Source organism: Zonotrichia albicollis, chromosome 29 (assembly GCF_047830755.1).
Source record: "Zonotrichia albicollis isolate bZonAlb1 chromosome 29, bZonAlb1.hap1, whole genome shotgun sequence".
NCBI classification, from domain to species: Eukaryota; Metazoa; Chordata; class Aves; order Passeriformes; family Passerellidae; genus Zonotrichia; species Zonotrichia albicollis.
In genome coordinates this window covers 4,210,800-4,235,781 of record NC_133847.1, presented here as the reverse complement: position 1 = coordinate 4,235,781, position 24,982 = coordinate 4,210,800, and the positions used below count along the sequence as shown (strand labels likewise).

At 53.9% G+C, this 24,982-nt stretch overlaps 3 protein-coding genes across 3 annotated transcripts; 2 read left to right on the top strand and 1 right to left on the bottom strand.

The window, feature by feature from the left end:
• Positions 1-14: 14 nt before the first annotated feature.
• LOC102069260 (hippocampus abundant transcript 1 protein) lies at positions 15-12,049 on the bottom strand. The gene is made up of 12 exons (XM_074529045.1): positions 11,732-12,049; positions 10,858-10,953; positions 9,778-9,840; positions 8,735-8,862; positions 7,813-7,927; positions 6,719-6,937; positions 6,112-6,225; positions 5,606-5,677; positions 5,283-5,395; positions 5,081-5,178; positions 3,309-3,475; positions 15-3,223 (listed from the first exon to the last, which is right to left on the bottom strand). Exons 1-12 carry the CDS (start codon positions 11,813-11,815, stop codon positions 3,014-3,016), a joined length of 1,479 nt encoding a protein of 492 aa, XP_074385146.1. The 5' UTR covers positions 11,816-12,049; the 3' UTR covers positions 15-3,013.
• Positions 12,050-14,355: 2,306 nt separating this feature from the next.
• On the top strand, positions 14,356-21,080 carry SHC2 (SHC adaptor protein 2). The gene is made up of 12 exons (XM_074529042.1): positions 14,356-14,975; positions 15,384-15,454; positions 15,878-15,938; positions 16,071-16,190; positions 16,295-16,348; positions 16,480-16,531; positions 17,331-17,457; positions 17,584-17,749; positions 17,827-17,893; positions 17,978-18,142; positions 18,310-18,611; positions 19,653-21,080. The coding sequence occupies exons 1-12, from the start codon at positions 14,493-14,495 to the stop codon at positions 19,779-19,781; spliced, it is 1,797 nt and encodes a 598-aa protein (XP_074385143.1). The 5' UTR covers positions 14,356-14,492; the 3' UTR covers positions 19,782-21,080.
• Positions 21,081-23,032: 1,952 nt separating this feature from the next.
• C2CD4C (C2 calcium dependent domain containing 4C) lies at positions 23,033-24,870 on the top strand. Its single transcript, XM_074529044.1, has 2 exons — positions 23,033-23,087; positions 23,397-24,870. Exon 2 carries the CDS (start codon positions 23,416-23,418, stop codon positions 24,673-24,675), a length of 1,260 nt encoding a protein of 419 aa, XP_074385145.1. The 5' UTR covers positions 23,033-23,087; positions 23,397-23,415; the 3' UTR covers positions 24,676-24,870.
• The last annotated feature ends 112 nt before the right edge of the window (positions 24,871-24,982 follow it).

Genomic DNA, 24,982 nt, shown 5'->3' with positions numbered 1-24,982 from the left:
TAAGGACAGAGACCTTTGACACAACAGGAAAGCAGCAGTTTAATAAATAATCCATCAGAGGGAGAGATTAGCCAGTTCCAAACACAACCTGAACCAAAATAAATACATTTTATCATTAGCTTTAAAAAAAAAAAAAAAGAGAGACACAAACACACGTGATGGTGAACAGTGAGAGAGCAGAGGTGGGGCCAAGTGCCCACGTTTTAAAGATACCACAGCTGTCAACAGCCTTTGGAGTGCAGAAAAAGAATAAAAACAGGGAAGTAAAAAGTTCCTACTTTGCAAAATTAATGGCAGAAGAGAAAGCAATGGTGTAACTCAGGTTTTTAATGCAACAAGATCAGCTGAATCTCACTCGACCTGCCAGGGCTGCCGACAGGCAAATTGAGATGATTTTTGCCTTGTGTTTGGGCATTGCTGTTACCATCCCAGATTTTGAAGTCCCTTGCAGACAAATCCTGGGAATCCCAACGTTAAACAGCCAGGCTCAGGCACTGCACAGCAGATCAAGCAGGTTTTAAGAAAAGACTCCTTTTTAAAAAGTTGCGTTTTCATAGAAAGTAACGAGAATTGGCAAAAACCAGCTGAATGCTCCACACAGCCTTTCCAGCCTCCACGTGGGATGCTGCAGAAGCACCAGCCCTTCAGAACAAGCTGTTCTTCATCTGGCTCTGGTGCCTTCAGCTCCAGCACTGCCTGGCCCAGCTCCTGCTCTGTCCCATGGAGGCAGAGCAGGAGGGAAGGGGAGGCACCAGGGCCAAGGCCCCACCAAACCAGGTGAGAGGAACCCCAAGAGGGTAAAAGGGGATCCCTGCTTGCTCCCTGCACCTCAGAGCCCCTGCTGCCAGCTCTGCACACCAGCACAAGCCACTCTTCTGTTGGGGATGGCACCTGTGAGGTCCTGCTGCTGCCTGGTGCTGTGCCCCCCTCCATCCACCCACTGTCCCCACCCCAGCTGCACCAGCAACCCCACTGGTGACCAGTGGCACCAAAACACTCCAGGCCCACCATGTCAGCATCACCAGAAGCTCAGGGGTGAGGGACATGAGCTGGGAGGGAACATTCTGGACTGTTCTGGGGTCTGAGGGGAAGGCAGCAGCAGTGGTGAGAGGGAATGGGATCAGAAACACATTGGTTTCAATAAACTATGCAATAAGGGAGAGGATTTTTAAAAATATATCTCTATATACTTTATATCATATAAATTATGCTCATCTTTTTCGTAACGTGTCGCTGTATCGTACCCGTGAAGCTCTGAGGTAACAATTCTGTATTTTTACTTCATCTGTGTGTGAGGGAAAATCCTACTTCAGCTCACTTTAACCCATATAAATCATCAGATTACCGGGACTTGGGAAAAGTCCCGTCTAAAAAAGGCATTTTTGTGAGGAACAGAGGTGGGGGAACTGCTGCCTGGAGGTGCAAGTGACAGGATTTCCTTCAGGATAAAAGCTTGCCATGCACACACAGCACTGACCATCCCACTCATGTTTGGGAATTGGGAGTGTCACCACAAGGAGCTTGTGAGAAGGGAAAAATGGAGTCATGGCAGGTCAAGGAAGTTTCTGCTGGCTCTGCTCCTCCCCAGACCTGCAGCCAGATCCATCTCAGCATCCCTCAGTGTCCCAGCTGCTCCCAGTCCTGAGCACAGCAGCTGCCACCAGGCCAGATCAATGCAGAACTGTCAATTCTTTCATTTAAACACCCACCTCTGATAAAATGGCATTTGCAGACACTGCTGGGTCAGTCACTGCCTCCCTTTTGGCTGCTCTCCCCTGGGTAACCTTCCCCAAACCCACAAAAAGGGGACCCCAGGCAGAGAACAGCCAAGGCAAGACTGGTTTGGCTGCTGCACCCTCAAATCCTTTAACAAAAGATTCCTGAAGTGTCCTTGGTTTGGTCCTTACTTCCCAGAACTGCTCAATGCCACCACTTCTTATTGACTCAAATCAGAACAATTGTTTCCTGCCCTCTGCCACATTTCTATAAACAACCACACGTTCCCTGTTTGCCTCAGCTCCTTTCAGCACCTCCTGCTCTTTCTGAGCACAGCTGAGCCTGCAGCAGAGGTTGCATTTCCACTGTTCCACAAACAAAAGCCTCCACAGCAGGCTCAGAAATGCCACATGGAATCCAAACCAACACAACCCTCCCCATCAGGATCTATTGGGTTGAGAACAAACCAGCTCTGGACACTTTTTGGGTTTAGCATCAGATGGAAGGAGCCCAGAGGCAAACCAGCATGCTTTACACAATGCTCAAGGTAAACAGACATTTCTGTGACCTTTCTCCCAGGAAACCACTCATCTCCAAAGTGCTCAGCACAGCCAAGCTGTTTCTCCAACCTGCCAGAGAATTGTATCTCCTAAACAACCCTCACAGCTCCAGGAAAACATTTCTGAAAATAAATTCTTCTACCTACTGCCCATGGAGGCAACAGGCAAATGCCACCTCAGAGTGACAAGAAAAAAGAAAACCAAACTGAACCACAGCCATTGTGGCCATCCAAGTGTTTGTAATTCATTAAATTGCTCTTCTCAGCTGCAACTTCTTCATTTTTCTCCTCTTCATCAGAACATGAAGTCAGCAGATTTAGATTTTTTTGGTCTAAGTCTCACTTGGGGCAGAGAGGAAGCTCAGAGCTGCACCCCCTGTGCCTCACACACCCCCTGTCCCCTCAGGGTGCCACCACAGCAACAGCATGGAGCAAATGCCAGATTTGATTGCAGGGGCAGCTCCCACCAAGGCAGAGGGTTTGGCAGGGCACACAGGGCTCACTCACAAGGGCAGGTTTGCTTTCCAGAACAATCCTTCCAGTGGAGCAGCTCCCTATCTCCCCTCTCCATCAGCACCAGGTGATACAATTCCATTTTTTGCACCAGCTGGGTATATTTGGCTCGAAGGGAAACCTCATCCCTCCTCAGTAGCTGTTAGTGGCACAGTCTGTGACCTTGGATCCCTCTCCCCTTCCCTCGATGTGGAGTCGAGCCTGGGGCAGGTCCCCTGTCCCACCTCACACACTGCTGTCCTCCAGGAGGGGCTCCTTGCCATCTGAGCCCCCAGCTGGTGGGCTGTGGGGGTGAGCCTGAGCCCCTGCACTGTGCTTCTTGTGGCTGCCTGACCTCAGGGCCAGGTTGTGTTCGGGAATGAACAGAGCCACCAGCAGCGACAGCAGCACGGAGCACGCCCCGAACAGGAAGGGTGGCCCAGGGATGATGCTGCTCTGGAAACAGAGAGAGACACAGGAATGATTCAAGCACGTGGGGCAAACCCAGCCCAGAAAACAGAGTGAGAAGCTGAGCAGGTACCTCATCTGTAGGGTTGGCCATGTTGGGTTTGGAGGCCTTGCCCAACGTTTCCACCTCGGCCATTTCGTTCAGCTCCACGTGGAAGAGATAGAAGACAAAGCCATAGAGTGCTGGCCCCAGGCCATTGCACAGACCCCGAATTCCAGTGATCATCCCCTGCACCACACCTGGGGACAGAGGGAAGAACAGGGGAAATGCCTCCAGCTCTCCAAAGAAAGTGAGTTTCTTGTTTAATTCAAGTGAGTCTCACTTGTTTTATTCCAGGATACGTATTTAGAAACAACATCAAGCACTTGGATCTGGGCTGACGTGCACAGGGAGGGGTTTGCAGATGAGCAGCTTCACTCAGTGCCAGGTTCTAGAAAAATCAGTAATGCTGGGCTTGCTGCTTTGCAGGCTGAAATAAGCACGGGCACATCAAGCAATAATTTCCAATGAACTAGAATTTAATTGAGGATTCAGAGATGTACTGTGAGGCAGGCAAAATGCAGCAGCCTCCCCTGGGTGTGTGGTGTTGTCCTTCTGAGGCATTTTCATGACTTGGGAGTTCCCCAGTAAAGCACCAGCCGTGGTCAAAGATAAGATGTGAATATTGCTGTGAGCACAGCTGGCACAGATGTTCCTGCCAACCCCTCCCCTCCTTGTGCCAGCTCCATCAGATGTGTGTCACTGCCATATTTTCCCAAAAAAACCTCTTTGCCCAGGATTGGCTCCTGGGAAGCTGAGAAGCCTCAGAGAAAAATGAAAATAATAATTATCTGATTTGCTTCTCCTGTGTTTTGCTGCTTTGGAGATTGTTAGATTTGTTTCATGTGAATTGTTTTGACTTAATGACCAATCATGGTCAGGCTGTGTCAGGACTCTGGAAGGAGTCACAAGTTTTCATTAGTATCTTTTTTAGCCTTCTGTCTGTATCCTTTCTCTATTCTTTAGTAGAGTTTTAATTTAGTATTCTTAATATATTAAGAATATAATATATAATATATAATAAAATATTATATTTTATATATTATTTTTATATTATTTACATATATATATATTTAATGTTTTCATTTAGATTATTTATCTATTTTCTATATAATAAAATATTTAATAGGATATATTCTATTCTAATATATTATTATAATATAATATAGTATTATATTAGAATATATATTAATATTATTCTATTCTAATATATTATATTCTTTATAGATCATAAAATAATAAATTAGCCTTCTAAGAACTTGGAGTCACATTCATCATTCCTCCCTTTGACAGGGTCTCAGGATACAGACAGAAGGCTAAGTATATTCTTTCTCTATTCTTTAGTATAGTTTTAGTTTAGTATTCTTATTATATTATATTAAGAATATATTCTATTTTTAATAGAATATAAATTCTATTAAAATATATAATTATATTCTATTATTATATTATTCTAATATATTGTTATATTCTAATGTATTATATTCTGTTATATTATTATATTCTTATATATCAATATTATATATTATATATTATATATTATATATTATATATTATATATTATATATTATATATTATATATTATATATTATATTTTAAATTATTTTGTTATTATAATATTATATATTATTTTATGATCTATAAAGAATATAATACACCAGAATATAATAAATATTCGAATATATGATATTCTTTATAGATCATAAAATACTAAATTAGCCTTGTAAGAACATGGAGTCAGATTCCTCATTCCTCCCTTTGACGGGGTCTCAGCAAATCCCCCAGCTGTGTCCCCAGGCACTCACCCTGCTGGTCAGGGTCTGTGCTCCTCGACACCATGGCACTGATGGCTGGGAAGGTGATGCTGGACATGGCAGCCACAGCTCCTGCTGCCCACATCATCCTGGGGAGGGAGAGAGAGCTGTGAGGAGCAGCCCTGAGCCCTCACCCTGTGCTGCTGCAGGGTGGGAGAGGCCACAGAGGGACAGAATTTGGGCAAACCCTCACCAAGGCTGTGATCCAAAGCCATACCAGGCAAGCTGCAGGATCTGGAAGCCCAGGCCCAGCAGGATGGTGTTTTTATTCCCTATGGAGCGCATGAGAATTCCCAACACCACTGTCTGCAAAGAAAAACAGATTCTGTTTTCAAGGCAGGGGCAAAGAAAATGGGCAACAATCAGGAGAAAACAGGACAGAAACCTGAGGGATCCTTATGGGTCCCTCCCAATTTTACATCTCTGTTTCAAAAGTCTGTGTTGCCACAGGAGTTCTGACAACTCACAACTCAGAAATTTTGGACTGCTCAAGCCAACGCAAAAATTGCTTCTCACCTGAGCCAGTATAGAGAGAATTCCAACGACACCAATAAAGGCTGCTACAGTCTCTGAGGAAAAACCAATGACCTGTAAAAAGATCAGAGAGAGATTTTCAGGCAGATTTGTACCAAGAGCCCCTCCATCAATGTCACTCATGTTTACTGAACTTGCTTCTCAGGGACCTGCACATTATTAACAGGTCTGCCACAGGAATCAAACAGAAGATTTTCCTCAGGCTGAAAAAATGGTTTTAAATCACTGCCTGAAGGTGGCACAGCCAGGATGGCCAGGCAGACACCAGCAAAGAACCAAGCCAGCCTTGCCCCAGGCAATGCCTAGAGCAGTCAGCACTCACACATTCCTCAGGAGAGCTGGAACAAATCACTATTTCTTACAATTTCACTATTTCTTACAATTATTGGCCAAGAAAAGCCACCTTGGGACAGGTGGCACAACTCTGATTGTATTTATAGAGCTCTGATTGTATTTATTTCCTGCACCCAGAGCTTTGAGAGACTGACCTGTCTCAGGTAGAGGAAGAAGCTGGAGTACTGGCCGGCCTCAGGAAGGTAGGAGAGAAAAACTGTGATGCAGATGAGCAGCACTGTGGAGTCCTGACCCACCTTCCTCAAGGACTGCAGGGAAAGGGGTGGGAGAATAAAAAAAAAAAAAAAAAATTTAAAATTTGACTTTATATCAGTTAAAAATCTGCAGGTACAAACACAGCCAAACCAAGGGCTTAACATCTTAAAATCAACAGGACTAAAGCAAAAATTAAGCATTACCAGCACACAGGAAAAGAGAGGTTTTGGATTTTATACAAATTTTCTACAAATTTTTGAGAAATCCATTTCCCACACAGCAGCAGGCTGTGAGCAGCACTGTGGAGTCCTGACCCACCTTCCTCAAGGACTGCAGGGAAAGCGGGGAATGAGAAAGTTTTAAAATTTGACTTTTTGTCACTGAAAAAACAGGTACAAAGACAGCCAAACCAAGGGCTTAACGCCTTAAAAATCAACAGGATTAAAGCAAAAATTAAGCATTACCAACACATAGGAAAACAGCAGTGCTGGATTTTCTAGAAATTTTGGACAAATCCATTTCCCACACGGCAGCAGGCTCACTCACAGCGAATGGGTCAGCTTGTTCCCAGGAGATTGGGGCTCCCCACGAGACTGGACGCATCTCCTCAGGCAGGGACTCGGGCACAGCCAGCAGGATGAAGCCAATGTCCAGCAGAGCCACCCCTGAAGCCAGCACAACCACCAAGGTGTCACCGTAGGCTTGGGACAGGTACGCGCCGATGGCCGGGCTGGTGACCAGGCTGGCAGCAAACGTGGCTGACACCTGGAAAAATAAAAATTCCCTACAGCTTCTTCTTCCTACAGCACATTTCCTCCTCCTCAGTGAACCAGGGAACTCTCTTTGGCATCTCTGATGGAGATCCCATTTCCTAGAGCCCATTTCCTCCTCCTCCAGTGAGCCAGGGAACTCCTTCTGGTATCTTTGATGGAAAACCCATTTCCTAGAGCCTATTTCCTCCTCCCCAGTGACCCAAGGAACTCCTTCTGGTATCTTGGATAAATAAGAATTCACAGATGACAGATTCTCTTGATGCACCTGGGCTAAATTCTAGCAAAAAGGAATCAAAGCTGTCCTAGGAATGCCTGGATGGTGCTGTAAAGCTGCAGGAAGGGCAGGATCACACCAAGCATAACCAACTACCCTTTCCTGGTGTGGAGAAGGGAAGGGCAAGGCTGGTTTAGACCAGGTGTCTTTGATGGAGAGCCCATTTCCTAGAGCCTATTTCCTCCTCCTCAGTGATCCAGGGAACTCTTTTTGGCATCTTGGATGGAGAGCCCATTTCCTCCTCCCCAGTGACCCAAGGAAATCCTTCTGGTATCTTGGATAAATAAGAATTTACAGATGACAGATTCTCTTGGTGCAGCTGGGCTAAATTCTAGCAAAAAGGAATCAAAGCTGTCCTAGGAATGCCTGGATTGTGCTGTAAAGCTGCAGGAAGGGCAAGTTCACACCTTGGTGTGGAAAAGGGAAGGGCCAGGCTGGTTCAGACAGCCTCCCCCTCAGAGCTAAATCACAAACAGAAGGACAAGGAATCTGTATGATCAGTCAATAATCTCCCACCCTAATTTTCTATCTCTCCTGCCTGCAAAGCCCCAGATATTTCTGTCAAGAGCCAGGCCAGTGACTCAGCTCCTTACCAGGCCGTACGCCGTGCTGCGCTCATGCTCCTGCGTGATATCAGCAACGTAGGCAAAAATCACAGAGAAGGTGACAGCAAACACTCCAGACATGGAAATGACAGCAAAGTACCACCTGCAAGAGCCCAAGGCACAGTTAGAGAGCAGCCACACCATGGCCCACAGCTGCTGAAGCTGAGCCTCTCCTTTGTTTTGCCTCCAGTGCACCAGAACTAGAGCATGGAATCTTGGTCTGGAGAGCACTTGTGGAGAGCCTGGTTCAAGTATGCCTTAAAGAAATATAGAAGCCTCCTGTAAGAGCAGCCTTTCCCAGGCTTGATCCTGTAAATAATTAGGTTCTCAGCCACCTTCTATATAAACAACAAGATTCTCAAACTGTTCTGTCCTTGGCTGCTACTGGGAGCAGACAGTCAGTCTGGGAATAGAGATGAAGGTTTTGGGAACCTTCCATATCAGGGTGAGAACACTGATCTTGGTTTCAGTAAACTAACTTCAGGTATTGGAAACAAAAGGAGGAGCTGAAGTTTTCTCTACAACCTATCAGGAGCTCAGATTTTGCAATATGCATGAAGTGAATTAACACTGTTATAAAAGGTGTCTGATTGATTAATAAATCGGAGTTGATGCTGACCAATGCAAGGTGGGTCTTCTCCCTCCGACTTCAATAAGCACTGAAGTTTTATCACTTATTTTCCCTATCAGAAATAATGCACTGAGCTGAGGAACAAGCACAGAGGACAGAACAACGCTTAATTCCCAATTAAACCCTCCAGAACCAGACAAATCAGTCTCTAGGCTGAGCATCCTCCTCCATTCTTGAGATGGATGAGATTGTTCCATCTCACCCTGAAAGGAGCAGCTGCAAACCCTCCTCCTTCAGCCCCTGCTCAGACCCCTGGGGCTGCACTGAGGGGGAACTCACCAGGGGCTGATCTTCATCAGGGGAATTGGTGCACACGTGAAGAAGACGGTGAGGAGGAGGAAGGATTTCCTGCCCCAGACATCAGAGAGAGCACCAATCAGTGGGGCACTTAGGAAAGAGAGCAGACCCTGGGATGGACAGACAGACCAGAGGACAGAGAAACCCCTCAGTGAGAGCTTCCAACAACATCAGGAGGTGACAACCCATTCCTGATTGCTCCAATGCTGTTACAACAGAGCAGTTAAATAAAATCCCCAAAAGCAAATCCTGAGCACTCCTGCTCCCTCAGAGCTCTGCTCTGGGCACCCAGGCAGCCCTGCCAGGACCTGGAGAGCTGCTGGCACTGCTCCAGCATGGCAACAGCTGCTGCAGCTCTGGGGAAAGCTTTCCCTTGGATGTGGAGACAGGACAATGAGAAGCCAGGGCCATTAAGCACAAATAAAATTATTCAAAGCCTTGCCATGTCTCCCAAGCCTGCAGGGCAGAGCATTTCAGTGCTGTTTTCCAAGATCCTCTTGCCAGAGACAGCCAAGAATTGTCTGTGCTGCCTAATTCCTCAGTCAGAATTCAGGGATATTCCTTGTTCACAGGGAATATTCACTCAGGAATATTACAGGGAATATTCACTCAGGAATATTCCCTGTTCACAACTGTTGCCTGCAATTCTGCTCTAGTGCAAGAAGCTCCCCAGTCCCACAGCACACCGCTAAGGCCACTTGGTTTCAGCTTCTATCACCAATAAATTTAGAAATCACTGATTTGTCATTCTGTTATGCTCCAGAGGATGGGCATAGTGCTGAGATCATGCTGGTGAAATTATTTCCAGCTGAAACACTCAGCTATTGTAACTCCACATTGTCACTCCTGCTCAGTAAAATCAGCTGTCCCACGTCTGTGCCCTCCCTTTTGCATCAGGTTTGCCAGAAACCCCCTTAAAGTGGCCAAATATTGGCTGGCATCAGCAAATTATAGAGATAATAATGATTTGTTCTTCTTGCACCCATGGCAGATTTAAAGGAAATCCTGGAAGGAATATTCCTTACCTTGACTCCATGAATCAGACCATTCATCAGGAATGTGTGCTGAGGAAAAGTCTGGTGTAAGACCTGGAAGGGAAAACAAACAAAAAAGCAAATTAAAAAGTCAGAGCTAGCAACTTCTGCAGAATTTCTGTAAGCCAGAGGACTGGAAGGGCAAAATCCAGGGAAAAGGGGAAATATCCTGCCAACAATGCCTCCATGTGAGGAGCTCTGCCTGCCTTTTCCAGTATGGGAAACCACTGCCTTTAAATGCTTTTAACCATAAAAATAAGTCTTTAACACTTTGTAGGTGTATAAATCACTCAGAAAGCCTTTCCCCATCACCTGAACCCCCTCTGGTTTTATTTTATGTCACCACATCCCTTCTCTGTGTATCCCCCTTTGTGCTGTTTGCTTGATTTTATATTAAAATATAAATAATATTTATATTTTAATATAAATTTAATATTAATAAAAATATAATAGCAATATTTTAAAATTCTATTTATAAATATATTTTCTATAAATATACAATTTTTATAAAATTTATGTTTATAAATATAATTTTAAATACATTTTATATTTATATTTATATTATAATTCTATTAAAATATATATGAATTATATAAACTATAGAAAAATATAAATTAAATAAATAAAATAAAATGTCCATAACATTATAAATTATATATAATGTATAAATATATAATACATAAATATAAATAATATTCTAATATACAATATATTTATATTTTAATATATATAATATACAATATACAATATATAATATACAATATACAATATATATAGACATTTCAATATAAATATATATTTAACACAAATATACATATATATTATATAAAAATTATATATAAAAATATATGTTCTATAAAATATAATAGGCATTATATTATATATTTATATATTAATATAGATATTTTAATATAAATATTATTTATATTTTATATATAAATATAGATTTCTAGACTAATGTATCTAAATGTATTTTTTGCATAACCAAACCCTCCTTTTCCTCATTTTTCCCAGTGAAAGGTGGTGCTAAAACCTTAATTCTCAGGACAGCTGCCATGGACACACACTCACCGTCAGCATTGGCGTGGTCAGCAGCCCCCAGGCAAAGAACTCCAGGAAAATCACCACCACTGCATGGTACACACTGGGCTCCCCAATCCCCTGGCGCTGCAAAACACAGGAAAATAAAAAATAAAATCCTTTCAGCAGCCTCAGAGAGAGCTCACACAGCTGGGGGTGCGGTGGTGGTCCCAGGATGAGGGAAGAGATGAGAAGCTTGACTCCATGTTGCTGAAGGTTTATTTATTATTTTATTATATGTATCATATTAAAACTACACTAAAAGGATAGAAGAAAGGATTTCATCCTTTCATCATCCTTGAAAGGAATGGAATGATAATAAAATCTTGTGACTGACCAGAGTCTGATCCAGCTGACTTTGATTGGCCATTAATTAGAAACAACAACATGAGCCAATCCCAGATGCACCTGTTGCATTCCACAGCAGCAGATAATCAACGTTTACATCTAATTTTTGAAGCCTCTCAGCTTCTCAGAAAGAAAAACCCTAAAGAAAGAATTTTTAATAAAATATATCTGTGACAGGGGGATCCCGGACACGAGTGGAGGCTGCTCTGAAATGATTTTTCGGTTCACAGCCAGCCTCAGGTGGTTCAATAAACCCCCAGCCGGTCGGTGCGGGGTTCCCTGCCCGGTGCCGCTCCGGTTTTGCCGCCCAGGAATGGGAGCGCCCGGGGGAAGCGGCGCAGACCGGCAGGTGCAGCGCCCATCACGGCATCCTCAGCATCCGCCGCGTCCCGGCCCGGCAGCCGCAGCAGCAGGGCCGGTTTGAGGAGCGCGGCCCAGCGGGGCCAGCCCTCACCGGGTACCGGCACCGCTCCGGTGCCCGCCATCCCCCCGCCATCCCCCGCAGCCCCGCGCTCACGCCGGCCCCGTCCCGGATCACGATCTTCTTGGCCAGCAGGACGCTGCGGTTGAGCCGCTTCTTCTTCTTCTTCTCGCCGGTCATGGCGCCGCCGGGCCGCTGCCGCTCACCGGCCGCCGCGGCTGCCCCATCCTCCCCGTGGCGGGCCGGGCCGAACCGGAGCGGGCCGCGCTGCGCAGAGGCCGAGCCCGGGCCCGGCACCAGCACCGGACCGGGACCGGCACCGGGCGGGGAGCGCCGGGCCCGGCGCTGAGGGCGGCCGTGCGGAGCGGAGGGGGCGGCTCCGCCCGCTGGCCCCGCCCCCCAACCGGGAACAGCTACTTCCGCCGCGCCGCTCCTCGCGTCTCATTGGCTGCTCCGCCTCTTCGCCATCGGCTGTGCTGGTCTGTGATTGGCTGGATTGGTGGAGGGGGCGGGGACTAAATGGTGGTTTGGGCGGGGCCGTGACGTCACGGTCCGGCGGTGGCACCGGGAACGGGCGGTGGCACCGGCAGCGACGCAGGGCCCTGGGGAGCCTTTGGGGGCGGCTGCTGCTCCGTCACGGGCACCGCTCCCGGCCGGGGCAGGCCGGGTCAACAAGGACACGCGGCCGCCCCGGGGCTGCCGGCACCGGCAGGGCCGCGTCTGTCCCGGCGCCGCTCTCTCGGTACCGAGCTGCTGGCTCTGAACTCAGCACCGGCATCCCGGCGTGGTGACAGCCAAGCACCTTCCCAGGACGATCCCATCCCATGGATCCCATCCCATCCCATGGATCCCGTCCCATCCCATCCCATCCCATCCCATCCCATCCCATCCTATTGATCCCGTCCCATCCCATGGATCCGATCACATTTCATTCCATCCCATCCCATGGATCCCATCCCAAAGAAAGGACTCGCAGTGAAATAGCAGCCACAGGACACCTGAATCTTTCAGAGAAAAAGAATTTATTGCCCCATTATCAGGAGAAACGAACTTCTTTTCACCTCGAAGGCGCTGTTGGGATTCAGAGGAAGAAGTTGACACTGACCAGACAGAATCCTGTGTTTGAATGGAATTTATGTATCATGTATGAGGTGTATGAATATGCAACAGGTTATTGCTTTTAAGGGTTAATCCTCTGTTAACTGTGTCCTTTTTCGGCCTTGTGCTGCCCAGAAAAAGTTACCCGGACCTCTGTAATGCTTTAGTTCTATTGTCTCACACTGTCCTAATCCAAATTGTACAAATTATTATTACTCTAATTGCATTACTATTTTTATAACCATTTTATTACTATTAAACTTTTAAAATTTTAAAAACCCAAATGATTGGGCATTTTTCACAAAAACAAAACCAAGGAGAGCGATCAGAGAGCAGAGAAGCGCTTTCCTAACATGGCAACGGCAGATGTAATTCTATTACCTTGATTTATTGATCGCACTTAGAGCAATTACTGGCTCTCACCCCGGCACCTGCCGGGGAGCAGGAGACAGCGAGGAGGAGAGGAGACAAAGGCGGCTGTGCCGTCCGGGGCACGGGGAGGCTCCGGTGTTTTTTGTGCCGGCCCCCGGGGAGGCTCCGGTGCTGTTTGTGCCGCTTACCGCGGGGGCGGGAGGGTGTTGGACCGAAAAACGACCCGAGAAAGCTGAAAACAAGCGCTGAAATGAGCTGAGATGCTGCGAGGATGCAGCCCTAACATTAAAACCACTTTGGGGATGGAGGGGATGCAGGGCTGGGGAAAAGTGAGGGGGTTCCAGCACTCCAATCCTCTGAGCCGCTCGAAAAACGCCGCAGCCCCGGGGCAGGAGCAAGGGCAAATCGCTCGATTGAGGTCAGAAAATCCCTTTAAGGGTTTTATGGGATTTTTTCCCCCCTGCTTGCTGCAGTTACAAGCAGAAAAAAAAAAACCACCAAGAAAATGTTTGTGCTGTTCGCTGCTTGAGCCCTCCAGACAGATATAAACAAAAGAGTCAGATCTGGCTGTGGATGAGATCACTGCGAGAGAGACACACACAAGTAGGGCAGCCGGCTTGTGCATCGAAGCCTGGCCGAGACCTCCCCCGCCTCCTGCCCGGCCAGCCCTGGGGATGCAGAGGTGGAAAGAACAGAAAATGGCCCCGTTGTGGGCGAGGGCAGCACCGGCCGCTTTGGCTCCAGCGAGTGGGCACAGCCCGGTGGCTCCGGGAGGGGCTCCCGGTCACCTTCCCCTGCCTGATCCCCATCCCCTCACTCCCATCGTTTGTGGTAATGCTAAAAATGCTCAGGGCCAGCCTCAGCAGGACGGAGGGCACAGCGTGGGTGGCTCCGGGAGGGGCTCTCAGACACCCTTCCCTTCCTGATCCCCCATCCCATCGCTCCCAAAGCTTTGTGGCAAAACTGGAAATGCTCAGGGCCAGCCCCAGCCCCACGGCCAGGGGGTTCGGGGCAGGACGGAGGGCACAGCCCGGGCGGCTCCGGCCCCACGGGCCATGTTCGCGGGGGCAACCCGGGGTGGATGCTGCTGTGTGCGGGGGATGCTCCGCTGTGTGCGGGGGTGCGGGGCAGGACGGGGATGCTCCGCTGTGCGGGGTGGATGCCGCTGGGCGGGGATGCGGGGCGGGACGCGGATGCGGGGCGGGCCGGGGATGCTCTGGAGGCCTCGGGGGGGGTCGGGGGCGGAGGATGCGGGGCCGGGCGGGCGGCGGAGCAGCGCTCTCCCCATGACATCAGCGCGGCGCGGCCCCGGGGGAGCGGGCGGGGGGTGGGAGCCGGCGCGGCGGCGGCGGCGGCGGCGGCAGCGGAGCGGAGCGCGGCCCCGGGCATGCTCCCGGAGCCCAAGTATGATCGCTTCCGCGACGAGCCGCTGACCGCCCCCATGCCGTCGCCGGCCCCCGCGCCGTGCCCCGCGGCGGGCGAGGAGCCCGAGCACGGCACCACCTTCTGCGCGCTGCTGCCGCGGATGCCGCAGTGGAAGTTCCCCGGCTCCAGCGGCTTCCTCGGCCGCGGCCCCGCCGGTGCTTCCCGGGACGCCCCCGCCGCAGCGGCGGAGCCTCCCTCGGGGCTGGCCGCCGTGCTGGGCGCCTGCGAGCCGCTCTGCGCCGCGCCCTGCGCGCTACCGGGCGGCGGGAGGGCGCGGGGAGCGGCGGGGCGGGCGCGGGGCGCGGCGGCGGCACCGGCACCGGCGGGGGCCCGGCCCGGCGGGGATGAGTGGAGCCGCAAGGGCAGCTTCATCCGCAAACCGGCGCAGGGCTGGCTGCACCCCGACGAGAGGGTGCTGGGGCCCGGTGTCTCCTACATTGTCCGGGTAAGTCCCGCCGGTGGCGCGGGAGGGCGCGGAGAGCCCCGGGCCCGGGCGTGTGCGGGGCTCGGTGGGTCCGGTTCATCCAGCAGAGCCCTCGCTCGGGTCCTCCCGGCACGGCTGAACCGGGGCAGCCCCCCCCCCCCCCCCCCCGATACATCATACCCGTTTGGGCCCCGGGGTCTTGCTGGGCCCTGGAGCCCACCCTGGGACTCCAGCGTGTCCATCCCCTATGAGGCATCACAAGCTGGAGCACACAGATGAGGTTTTGGGGTGTTAGCACAGGATTTGATTGTGTGATGGGGCATTTTGGGGTGGGCAGTGAAAGCTGCTGTGTGATGCCTGGAGCTGCTGTGGAGCTGTCCCTGACATCCTGTCCCTTTCCTGCCCTGCTGTGCTGCTTTCCCCCCGCAGTACATGGGGTGCATTGAGGTGCTGCGCTCCATGAGGTCCCTGGACTTCAACACGCGGACACAGGTCACCAGGTAGGGCCCTGCAGTCCCACGGTCCCACATCCCAGTGCCACCCCAAGCCCCTGGTGGCCCTGGATGCTCCTTGGTGGCCCTGAATGCTCCTTGGTGGCCGTGGGTACTCCCCAATGGCCCTGGATGCTCCCCGGTGGCTCTGGGTGCTCCATCATCCCAGGGCCCTGTGCAGCCCAGGGAAGCTGTGCCCTGCACCAGGGACACAGAGGAAGGGCACTGCTGCAGATCAATGGGTGGAAAGAGGAGAAGGGAGGTGGCCCCAGCTGGGATTACGTACCGGGGCCGGGGCCGTGACGTGGGGCAGCGCTGCGGGGACGCTGCAGTGCCCGGGGATGTGGGGCCAGCAGACCCCACAGGGCAATGTGAGGTGGGAAAACAGCTGGGATGTGGAGCAGTGAGCAGGCCAGGCTCTGTCCATTGCAGAGAAGCCATCAACAGACTGTACGAGGCGGTGCCGGGTGTGAAGGGCATCTGGAAGAAGAAGGTGAGTTTCCACTTATCCCATCCATCCCTGGGACAAGCCAAGGCTGTGGAACAGGGAACCAGGGGGCCCTGCTCAGTCTGTGGGCCTGGCCCTGGCGGTTTTCATTGCCCCCAGCATCTTCTCCCCTGTCAGGCTCCCAACAAAGCCCTGTTCTCCATCCTGGGCAAGAGCAACCTGCACTTCGCCGGCATGAGCATCGCTGTCAACATCTCTGTGGATGGGCTGAACCTCATGATCCCCACCACTCGCCAGGTGAGCACTCCTGGGCATCCTGGGCACACATTCCTGCTGCCTGCCAGCCTGGGAGCCATGGGACCCTTTACTAATCCCCCCCCTGGGCCGTGTTCTCCATGCAGATCATCGCCAACCACCACATGCAGTCCATCTCCTTCGCCTCCGGTGGGGACATGGTGAGTGACACACGCACAGGGGACAGGTGCTGCCAGCTGAGCTGAGCACAGGGTGGCCTTAACTGGGTCAGGACGTGGGGCTGGGGCTGAGAGCAGCAGGACATGAGTGCTGATGTCCCCTCTGTCTGCAGGATACCACGGATTACGTCGCCTATGTGGCCAAGGACCCCATCAACCAGAGAGGTGACACGGCCTGGGGGCTCTGGGGGAGGGATGGAGGATGGAGGAGGAAATCTGTGACTATGTTCAGGGCTCTGAGGATGAGGGAAGAGATGGGAATGTTGACTTCACGTTTCAGAAGGCTTGATTTATTATTTTATGCTATATATTCTATTAAAACTATTCTAAAAGAATAGAAGAAAGGATTTCATCAGAAGGCCAGCAAGGAATAGAAAGGAATGGAATGATAATAAAATCTTGTGACTGACCAGAGAGTCCAAGAGAGTAGAACTAGGGAAAAGGGAAAAGGGAAAAGGAATGTTCCTCACTCGGGGTCACCAAATGTAATGGTGTTCACAGGGGTCCCAGGATGAGGGAAGAGATGAGGATCTGACTCCATGTTTCAGAAGGCTTGATTTATTATTTTATGATATATATGATATTAAAACTATACTAAAAGAATAGAAGAAAGGATTTCATCAGAAGGCTAGCTAAGAACAGAAAAGGAAAGAAGAGGAATCATAACAAAGGCTTGTGGCTCAGACTCTCTGTGATTGGCCATTAATTAGAAACAACCAACATGAGACCAATCACAGATCCATCCACCTGCTGCATTCCACAGCAGCAGATAACCATTGTTTACATTTTGTTCCTGAGGCTTCTCAGCTTCTCAGGAGGAAAAATCCTAAGGAAAGGAATTTTCATACAACATGTCTGTGACAGAGATCCCCCGTGGGCTCAGGGTGGAGCGATGGCAGCACGGGGGAAATACTTAAACCATCCATCTGTGTGTCTGTCTGTGTGTCTGTCTGTCTGTTCCCAGCCTGCCACATCCTGGAGTGCTGCGAGGGGCTGGCGCAGAGCGTGATCAGCACGGTGGGCCAGGCCTTCGAGCTGCGCTTCAAGCAGTACCTGCACAGCCCCCCCAAGGTGGTGGTACCCCCAGAGAGGTAGGGGGGCGGGGGGCCCCGCTGCACCCCCCTGTCCCGGGCATGTGCCCCCTGCCTGGGGGTGGCTCTGGGATGCGCTGTCCCTGCAGGATCACCCTGTCCCCAGCTCACCCATCCCTGCTGCAGGGCGCTGGCTGCAGAGGAGTCAGCCTGGGGCGAGGATGAGGAGGGGGCAGCAGAGCACGATTACTACAACAGCATCCCGGGGAAGGAGCCGCCTCCGGGGGGCCTGGTGGACTCCCGGCTCCGCCACATCCGCGCTCAGCCCTCCAGCTCCATCCCCTGCAGCCAGGTGAGCCCCTCAGAGCCTCTGCTGACCTTGCAATGGGGATGCAGAGACCCCAATGCTCTCATTGCCTCCTTCCCTAGGGTGGGTCAGCAGCCAGACGAGACCCGAGCAGCCACCTGGGGCCACCCTGGGACGTGGAGAGCCAGGGTGGGTACTGAGCCCTGAGCTGGGGGGTCCCTGTGGCTCTGGGCACCCTGGCCAGCAGTGATGGGGTGATGATTGTCCTCGCAGGCCAGCCCTGTGATGGGTACCTGCAGGCTGACAGCCACACCCTGGGGCCACGGGAATACGAGGAGCACATGTACGTGAACACACAGAGCCTGGACACCTGGGAGCCCGAGCTGGTGGCTCATGGGACAGCAGAGGAGAGCCCCAAGAAGGATCTGTTTGACATGAGTAAGCCATTGCTCCCTGAGGGAACGGTGCTGTGGAGGAGCCAAGCTGTGCCAGCAGCTTCTGGCTCACCCAAAACAGCCCCAGAGGTGCTGAGCCCACAGCAGTGCTTTGGGGGCTGGGGTCTGCGTGCCCTGGGTGTGACACCCCACAACCCCTGCATCCCACAGGGCCCTTCGAGGATGCCCTAAAGCTCCACGAGTGCATTGCAGGGGGTGCCAGCAGCCCCCCCATCGAGGACCAGTGGCCGAGCCCCCCGACAAGGAAAGCCCCCATCGCCCCCACGGAGGAGCAGCTGCGGAAGGAGCCCTGGTACCACGGCAGGATGAGCAGGAGGGACGCCGAGAGGCTGCTGCAGATGGACGGGGATTTCCTGGTGCGGGACAGCCTCACCAACCCCGGGCAGTACGTGCTGACAGGAATGCACAGCGGGCAGCCCAAGCACCTCCTGCTGGTGGATCCCGAGGGAGTGGTGAGGGCTGAGGGCAGGGAATGGGGTGGGGGATTGGGGCAGGGTGTGGGGTGGGTGGTGGGGATGCAGCTGTGGGCAGGGATGGGGTGTTGGAAGTGGATGCTTGTTGCTATAGGGCGCAAAACAACACACGCCACTTCCCTTTTCTTCTCAACGTGAAGAAAATTGAAGTTTATTTTCTGATTCCAGCTGTGACGGTGTTCACAGGGGTCTTGTGTTGAGGGAAGAGACGAGGATCTGACTCCATGTTTCAGAAGGCTTGATTTATTATTTTATGATATATATTGCATTGAAACTATACTAAAAGAATAGAAGAAAAGGTCCTCCTCAGGAGGCTAGCTAAGAATAGAATAGCAAAGAATTATAACAAAGGCTTGTGGCTCAGACAGAGAGTCTGAACCATCTGGGCTGTGATTGGCCATTAATTAGAAACATCCAACATGAGGCCAATCACAGATGCACCTGTTGCATTCCACCGCAGCAGATAATCAATGTTTACATTTTGCTCTTAAGGCTTCTCAGCTTCTCAGGAGGAAAAAATCCTAAGGAGAGAATTTTTCATAAAAAGTTGTCTATGACAAATGCCAAACAATAAGTTATTTACAGAAAGTGTGCAAGGAAGTTTGCTACAAGAAAGTAAATATCAGAAGGCCTAGAAAATCTTAAAAAATCAGGGTGACACCACCAGGACAGTGGCACAGGTGTGACGTGTCCCCATGTCACTATAGGACATGAAACAACACACAGCTGACCTCAAGGTGAAGAAAAAGGGAGTTTATTTTATGATTCCAACATTTATAGTTTTTCAAAAGTGACAGTGGATTGGAGGGTGGCAGTGCCACCTCTCCAATGACACTGGACAAACCAACAGCCCATCAGATTTCTCTTCCTCTATAAATAATGCAAAACAATGAGTTACTTACAGAAAGCATGTGAGGAAGTTTGCTATGAGAATGTCAACATCAGAAAAGGTAGAAAATCTTAAAAAACCAGGGTGAGAGGCAGCTGTGGTGAGCTGAGGACTGCTGTGCCCTGCTGCAGGTGAGGACCAAGGACGTGCTGTTCGAGAGCATCAGCCACCTCATCAGCCACCACCGGCAGAACGAGCAGCCCATCGTGGCAGCCGAGAGCGAGCTGCACCTGCGCCAGGTTGTGCAGAGGAAGCAGTGATGCCAAGGGGGTACGTGAGCCCCCGACCTGCTCCCCCGGCTCTGGACTCTCCCCAGGGCAAAACTGGGGTCTCTTTGTGCTCCCCCTCTCCAGTTGTGTCTGGATTTTGAGGTTTGGGGTCAGGCTCCTCGTTTTCCTCCCCAGTGAGGCTGGGTGGTGCCTGGCCCTGCAGGTTCTCCCTGGCTGCTGCCTACCTCCATCACCTGCACGGGGTGCCCTGCCCAGCTGGACACACAGAGGTTTAATTCCACACCTACAGGTGAAAAACACTCTTGGGGTGGGAGCTGCTCAGTGGCCTCAGCAGGAGGGACAGAGCCTGAAGCCACCTCAGGCAGGGCTGTCCCCACTTGCCCCAGCACTGCAATGGGGCTGGTGGATGTTGCTGCAGCCCCTGGCTTGGCTCTGCCTGTGGGGCCAGGCACAACAATCTCTTGGATGCTGCTGTTGGATGTTCCTGTTGGGGACGTCCCTTTTCAGCTGGATTCTCCCAGGAGTGGCTGCCACAGGATGCTCCATGTGGCCCCAAGCCCCTGCAGCCAGGCCAGGGCCAGGATGGAGCTCACGAGGGCTCACAAGGTGTCTCATGGCCAGCTCAGGGGCTTTGCCAGGTTTTTGTGCCATCACAGCCCCCTTTACCCGCCCTGTGTCTGGTGTTGGGCACGGGTTTGTGCTTTGGAATACATTTCTAATTAAACCTGGAGATGAGCAAGGAGCACAGGTGGTTCATGCTGGGACAGGTCTCCATCACACCAGCTCCTGCCTGGTCTCACCTTGGACAACCCATCCTGTCCAGTCACACTTGTCCCTGTCCCTCTGGGTCACCCAGTGTCCCCTCTGGGTCACCCAGTGTCCCCCATGGGTCACTCAGTGTCCCCTATGGGTCACCCAGTGTCCCCCTGGCTTCAGAGTGGCCTTTGGCACCCAGAGCTGGCCCTGCACAGCCTCTTCTCTTCTCACCTGGCAGCTCCCTGCCCTGCTGGCTCTCCCAACCTGCCTCCACCTGGAGCAGCCACCCCTGGGGTGGCTCTGAGTGGCACAAACCAAGCTGTGACCCACTGTGGGTGACAGCAGAGCCGGAGCTGTGGGTGGGTCTGGCTGTGGCTCCTGTGTCACAGACAACTGGGGGGTCCAGCAGCAATCCTGGCTCTGCTCTGTGTCCCCAGCACCCATCCTGGGGAGCAGGGTCACCCCAGCACCCTCAGCCCCTCGCTGGGGATGGCCCCTGCCAGATCTGGCCGGTGCCAGCCAAGCCAATGAATAAAATGAGCCCCTAAATAAAGCCCAGTAATGAATGTGTAATTTTCCATTGATAGCTGGATTCCGCGGGGACGACGCGGCGCTTCCATCTCAGCTGCTATTTTCTGTCGTGGAGTGATGTGTCTGCAGAGATAATTGCACTGTTCCCTCAATAGAGGCAGGGAAAGGCAGTGAGGGCCCCCGACTTTCTTATTTCACAGCTGGAGAGCCAACCGAGCTCCTGTGGTTCACCTGCTGGCTGTGCCTCACCCTGCAGCAAGGGGATGCTGCCCTGGAGGGATGGAGGGCTGGTGGGGAGGTTGTTTCAAGGGTTAAACACTTTGGTTGAGGTTGATTTGTGGTGCCAATGGGTGCAGGGGGCTCTGTGCCTCAACCCAGAGCTGGCTTGAAGGGCTGCTGCTTCTTCATCCCCTATGAAGGGAAGGCTGAGGTGTTTTGGGGAGGTTTGGAAGGCACAGAAGAGCAGCTGCAGAGAACGTGGCCTCCTTGGAAATCTCTCTGACCAACCCATCCCTGCACCTGTCTCAAATGTCTCAGACCACAGACACGCCCAGTTCGATTTTTCAGGGCGCAAACCCTTTCCCATAGCAGCTCTCCCTCCTCCTTCCAATCTTCCAGCAGGTGGTAGCACACTGCCGGCGCCACCAGCGATGTCCCCAGCCCTGCCAGCGTCCCCAACCCCGCCGGTGCTCAGCTCGGAGCCCCCCGTTCCCCTCCGTGCCCCGCGGGCACCGGCAGAGCTGGCCCGGCCCCGGCGCTCTTTTGTTATCTCAGGGGAACTCAACCATTCGTGCGCCTTGTTTACCCGCAGTTTCGCAGGGTGGAGGAAAAGCAAACATCGGCCTTTTGTTCGCCAGCTTCCCCTTCCGTGAGCCTCCTCCTCCTCCCCCGGGTTCCATCTGCCCTCTGCTCCCTGCGGAACCCCAGGGTGATGTCCCCGTCCCCACTGCTGTCCCTGGGACATCCCAGCCCTCGGACGCCTCTTTTTGCCAGCTCCGAGTGCGGATGCAGAGGGAGCCGAGGCCGCGCAGCCCCCGCGGAAGGCGCTGGCCACACCAGGCTGTTCTTCCTTCCATCGCCAGCCCTGCTCTGCTCAGGGATGATGATGGAGCTTCCTGATGGCACCCACAGGGCAGCAGCCGGGAGGAACAGCCGCTGGACCCTTGTGCGGCGCTGTCCCTGTCGGTTCATCCCTGTCCCCAAAGCTGTGAATCCCCGGGGAACGAGGCTGGGCCCGATCACTCCGTTGATTCTCCCGACTCCCGCAGCACCGGGGCTCGCTGTGATGCTCCGTGAACCCTCCCGATGTTTTGTCCCGGTGTCCCCAGCCACCACCGCATCCCTGGGTTGTGTGACATGGGGGAGTGTGACTTGTGGCACTGTCGCATCCCCCGCAGCTCCTCCAGGGCAATATTAAACCACTCGATGAGGCTACTCCTCAGCCCCAAGACTCTGCTGGTTTCATTCAGTGCTTGGAGATCAAGAGCTGGGAGTGGGGAGCGGCTGCACCCTGAGGGGGCACCGCGAGGGGCGGAGCGGGGCTGCTGCCGTCCCGATCCCACTCCTGGCCCCATCCCAAACCCGACACTCCCGTGGGAACGCGGCCGGGGGTCCGAGGCTCGGGTTCCTGCAGCTCCCGAGCATCAGCACCCGGGGGGCTCGCGGTCCCAGTCCCGGTCCGGCTCGGTCTGGGTCCCAGACCCGGTCCCGTTCGGTCCCGGTCCCGGTTCCGGTCCGGCTCGGTCGGGGTCCCGGTCTCTGTCCCGCTCGGAACGAGTCCCGGTCCCGTTTCCAGACCTGATTGGGGTCCCGGTCCCGGTGCCGCTCGGTCCAGGTCCGGGACCCGGTCCCGCTCGGTCGGGTCCCAGTCCCGGTCCCGGTCCCGTTTCCAGCCCTGCTAGAGCAGAAATGAGGTGGCGCCGCACTCGGAGGATTACGGCGCGGACGGGGAGCGGAGCCGCCGCCGCCGCCGCCACCGCCGCCGTATAAAAGCGCGTCCGCGCCCGCCCCGCCCGGGCTGCGGTGGCGGCGGCGGCGGCTCCGCTCCAGGTGCGGCGGCGGCTCCCGGCAACGTCCCGCTCGCGTCGGCGCCGCTCGGTCGGTCCGTCCGTCCGTCCGTCGGTCCCGGCGTCGCGTCTGCCCCGTCCCATCGCATCCCTGTCCCCCGGGTCCCCGCTCCTCGCGGTCGGTTCCCTCGCGCTCCTCCCCGGGCTGGCGCGTCCCTCCCGGTCCCTCCGGTGCTTGTCCCGTCCCACCCGCCCTCCCGGTCCGCGTCTCTCGGTGCCGCCGGTCGCTCCCGGTGCTTCCGGCTTCGTGCCCGGCCCCCGGTGACAGCGCTGCCCCTCGGGTCTCTTCCAGCCCCACACCCGGCAGCAACATGTGGCTGCTGGAGCGGCTGCGCGGGGTGGCGGAGAACGGCGGCTCCCGGGGCGCGGGGACGGACGAGTCCTCGCGGGGATCCCGCTACAGCAACGTCCTCACCCCCGACAAGATCCCCGACTTCTTCATCCCGCCCAAGCTGAGCGCGGCTCCCGCCGAGGCCGAGGGCTCCGAGGTGCCCGCCGGGGCCGCTCTGGGCGCCTCGGTGTCGGAGCAGGACCTGGCCAAGCGCAAAACCCCGCGCAGCCCGCGCCCGTCCAGCCGCTCCCGGTCCCGCACCCGCGGGCGGCACATCATCCAGATCGAGACCGCCGAGGACTGGACCGAGGGCGGCACCAACGTGGACCCGCAGGCACAGACGGCCATGTCGCTGCCCTACGTGCCCAAGGCTCAGACCTCGTACGGCTTCGCCACGCTGATGGAGAGCCCGCACACCCGGCGCAAGGAGTCCCTGTTCCACAGCGAGCACAGCAGCCTGTGCCCCTCGCCCGTCACCTCGCCCGGCGCCCAGCGCAAAGCCAAGATCAACGGCGACAGCGGCCGCCGGACACCGGTGGATCTCGGCGCCGCCCTGATGCACCCGGGCCGGTATTTCAGCGGCGGAGAGAGCGACACGTGCTCCTCGGCCGAGTCCTCACCCTTCGGCTCGCCGCTGCTGTCCCGCTCCGTGTCCCTGCTGAAGCTCTTCAGCCAGGAGAGCCAGTCCAAGGTGATCAAGCTGAAGCACTCGGTGGCCCGCAACAGCTCGCTGAGCACCGACGACAGCTCCGCCGACACCAGCCCCAGCGCCCAGCGCCGCGCCCGGAGCGCCCCGGCCGGGACACAGCAGCCTCCGACGGCCGTGCTGCCCCTGGAGCTGCCCGCGGGCCGGGACCGGGACCGGGAGCACAGCCTGAGGCTGAGCCGGGGCGGGAGCCTCCGCCTGGCTGCTGAGTACGATCCCTCCAACGCCCGGCTGCGAGTGCGCCTCGTGTCCGCCGAGGACCTCTACGATGCCCTGGTCGACCTGCGCAGCATCAACTGCTGCGTCTCGCTGTGCCTCAACCCCGGCAAGCTGCAGAAGCAGCGCAGCACCATCGTCAAGAACAGCCGCAACCCCGTCTTCAACGAGGACTTCTTCTTCGATGGGCTGGGCCCCGGGCACGCCAGGAAGATGTCCCTGAAGCTCAAGGTGGTCAACAAGGGCAGCAGCCTTAAGCGGGACACGCTGCTGGGGGAGAAGGAGCTGCCGCTCACCGCCCTGCTGTCCTGCCTGTAGGTACCTGCTGCCCGCCCCGAGGGAGCCCTCCCGCCTGTGGGGCCGGCGCTGTCCCCCAGCCCCGCTGCAGGAGGGTTTGGAAGGGCCCCCTGAGGAGGGCCGGGGTCGTGGCAGAGTGTGGGGGTCCCCAGGAATGGGGCTCTGCCAACTCCAGCTGGCAGCCACAGCCTCTCTGCCCCTGCTCCCTCCCACCTCCAGCCCATTCCCCACCACCAGGGAGGATGGAAGCACCTGTTGGAGCCTCCCCTCCCTGTGCCTGTGGTCTCCAGCTGCCACCAAGCAGGCTGGAGGTGGGTGAATCTCTGTA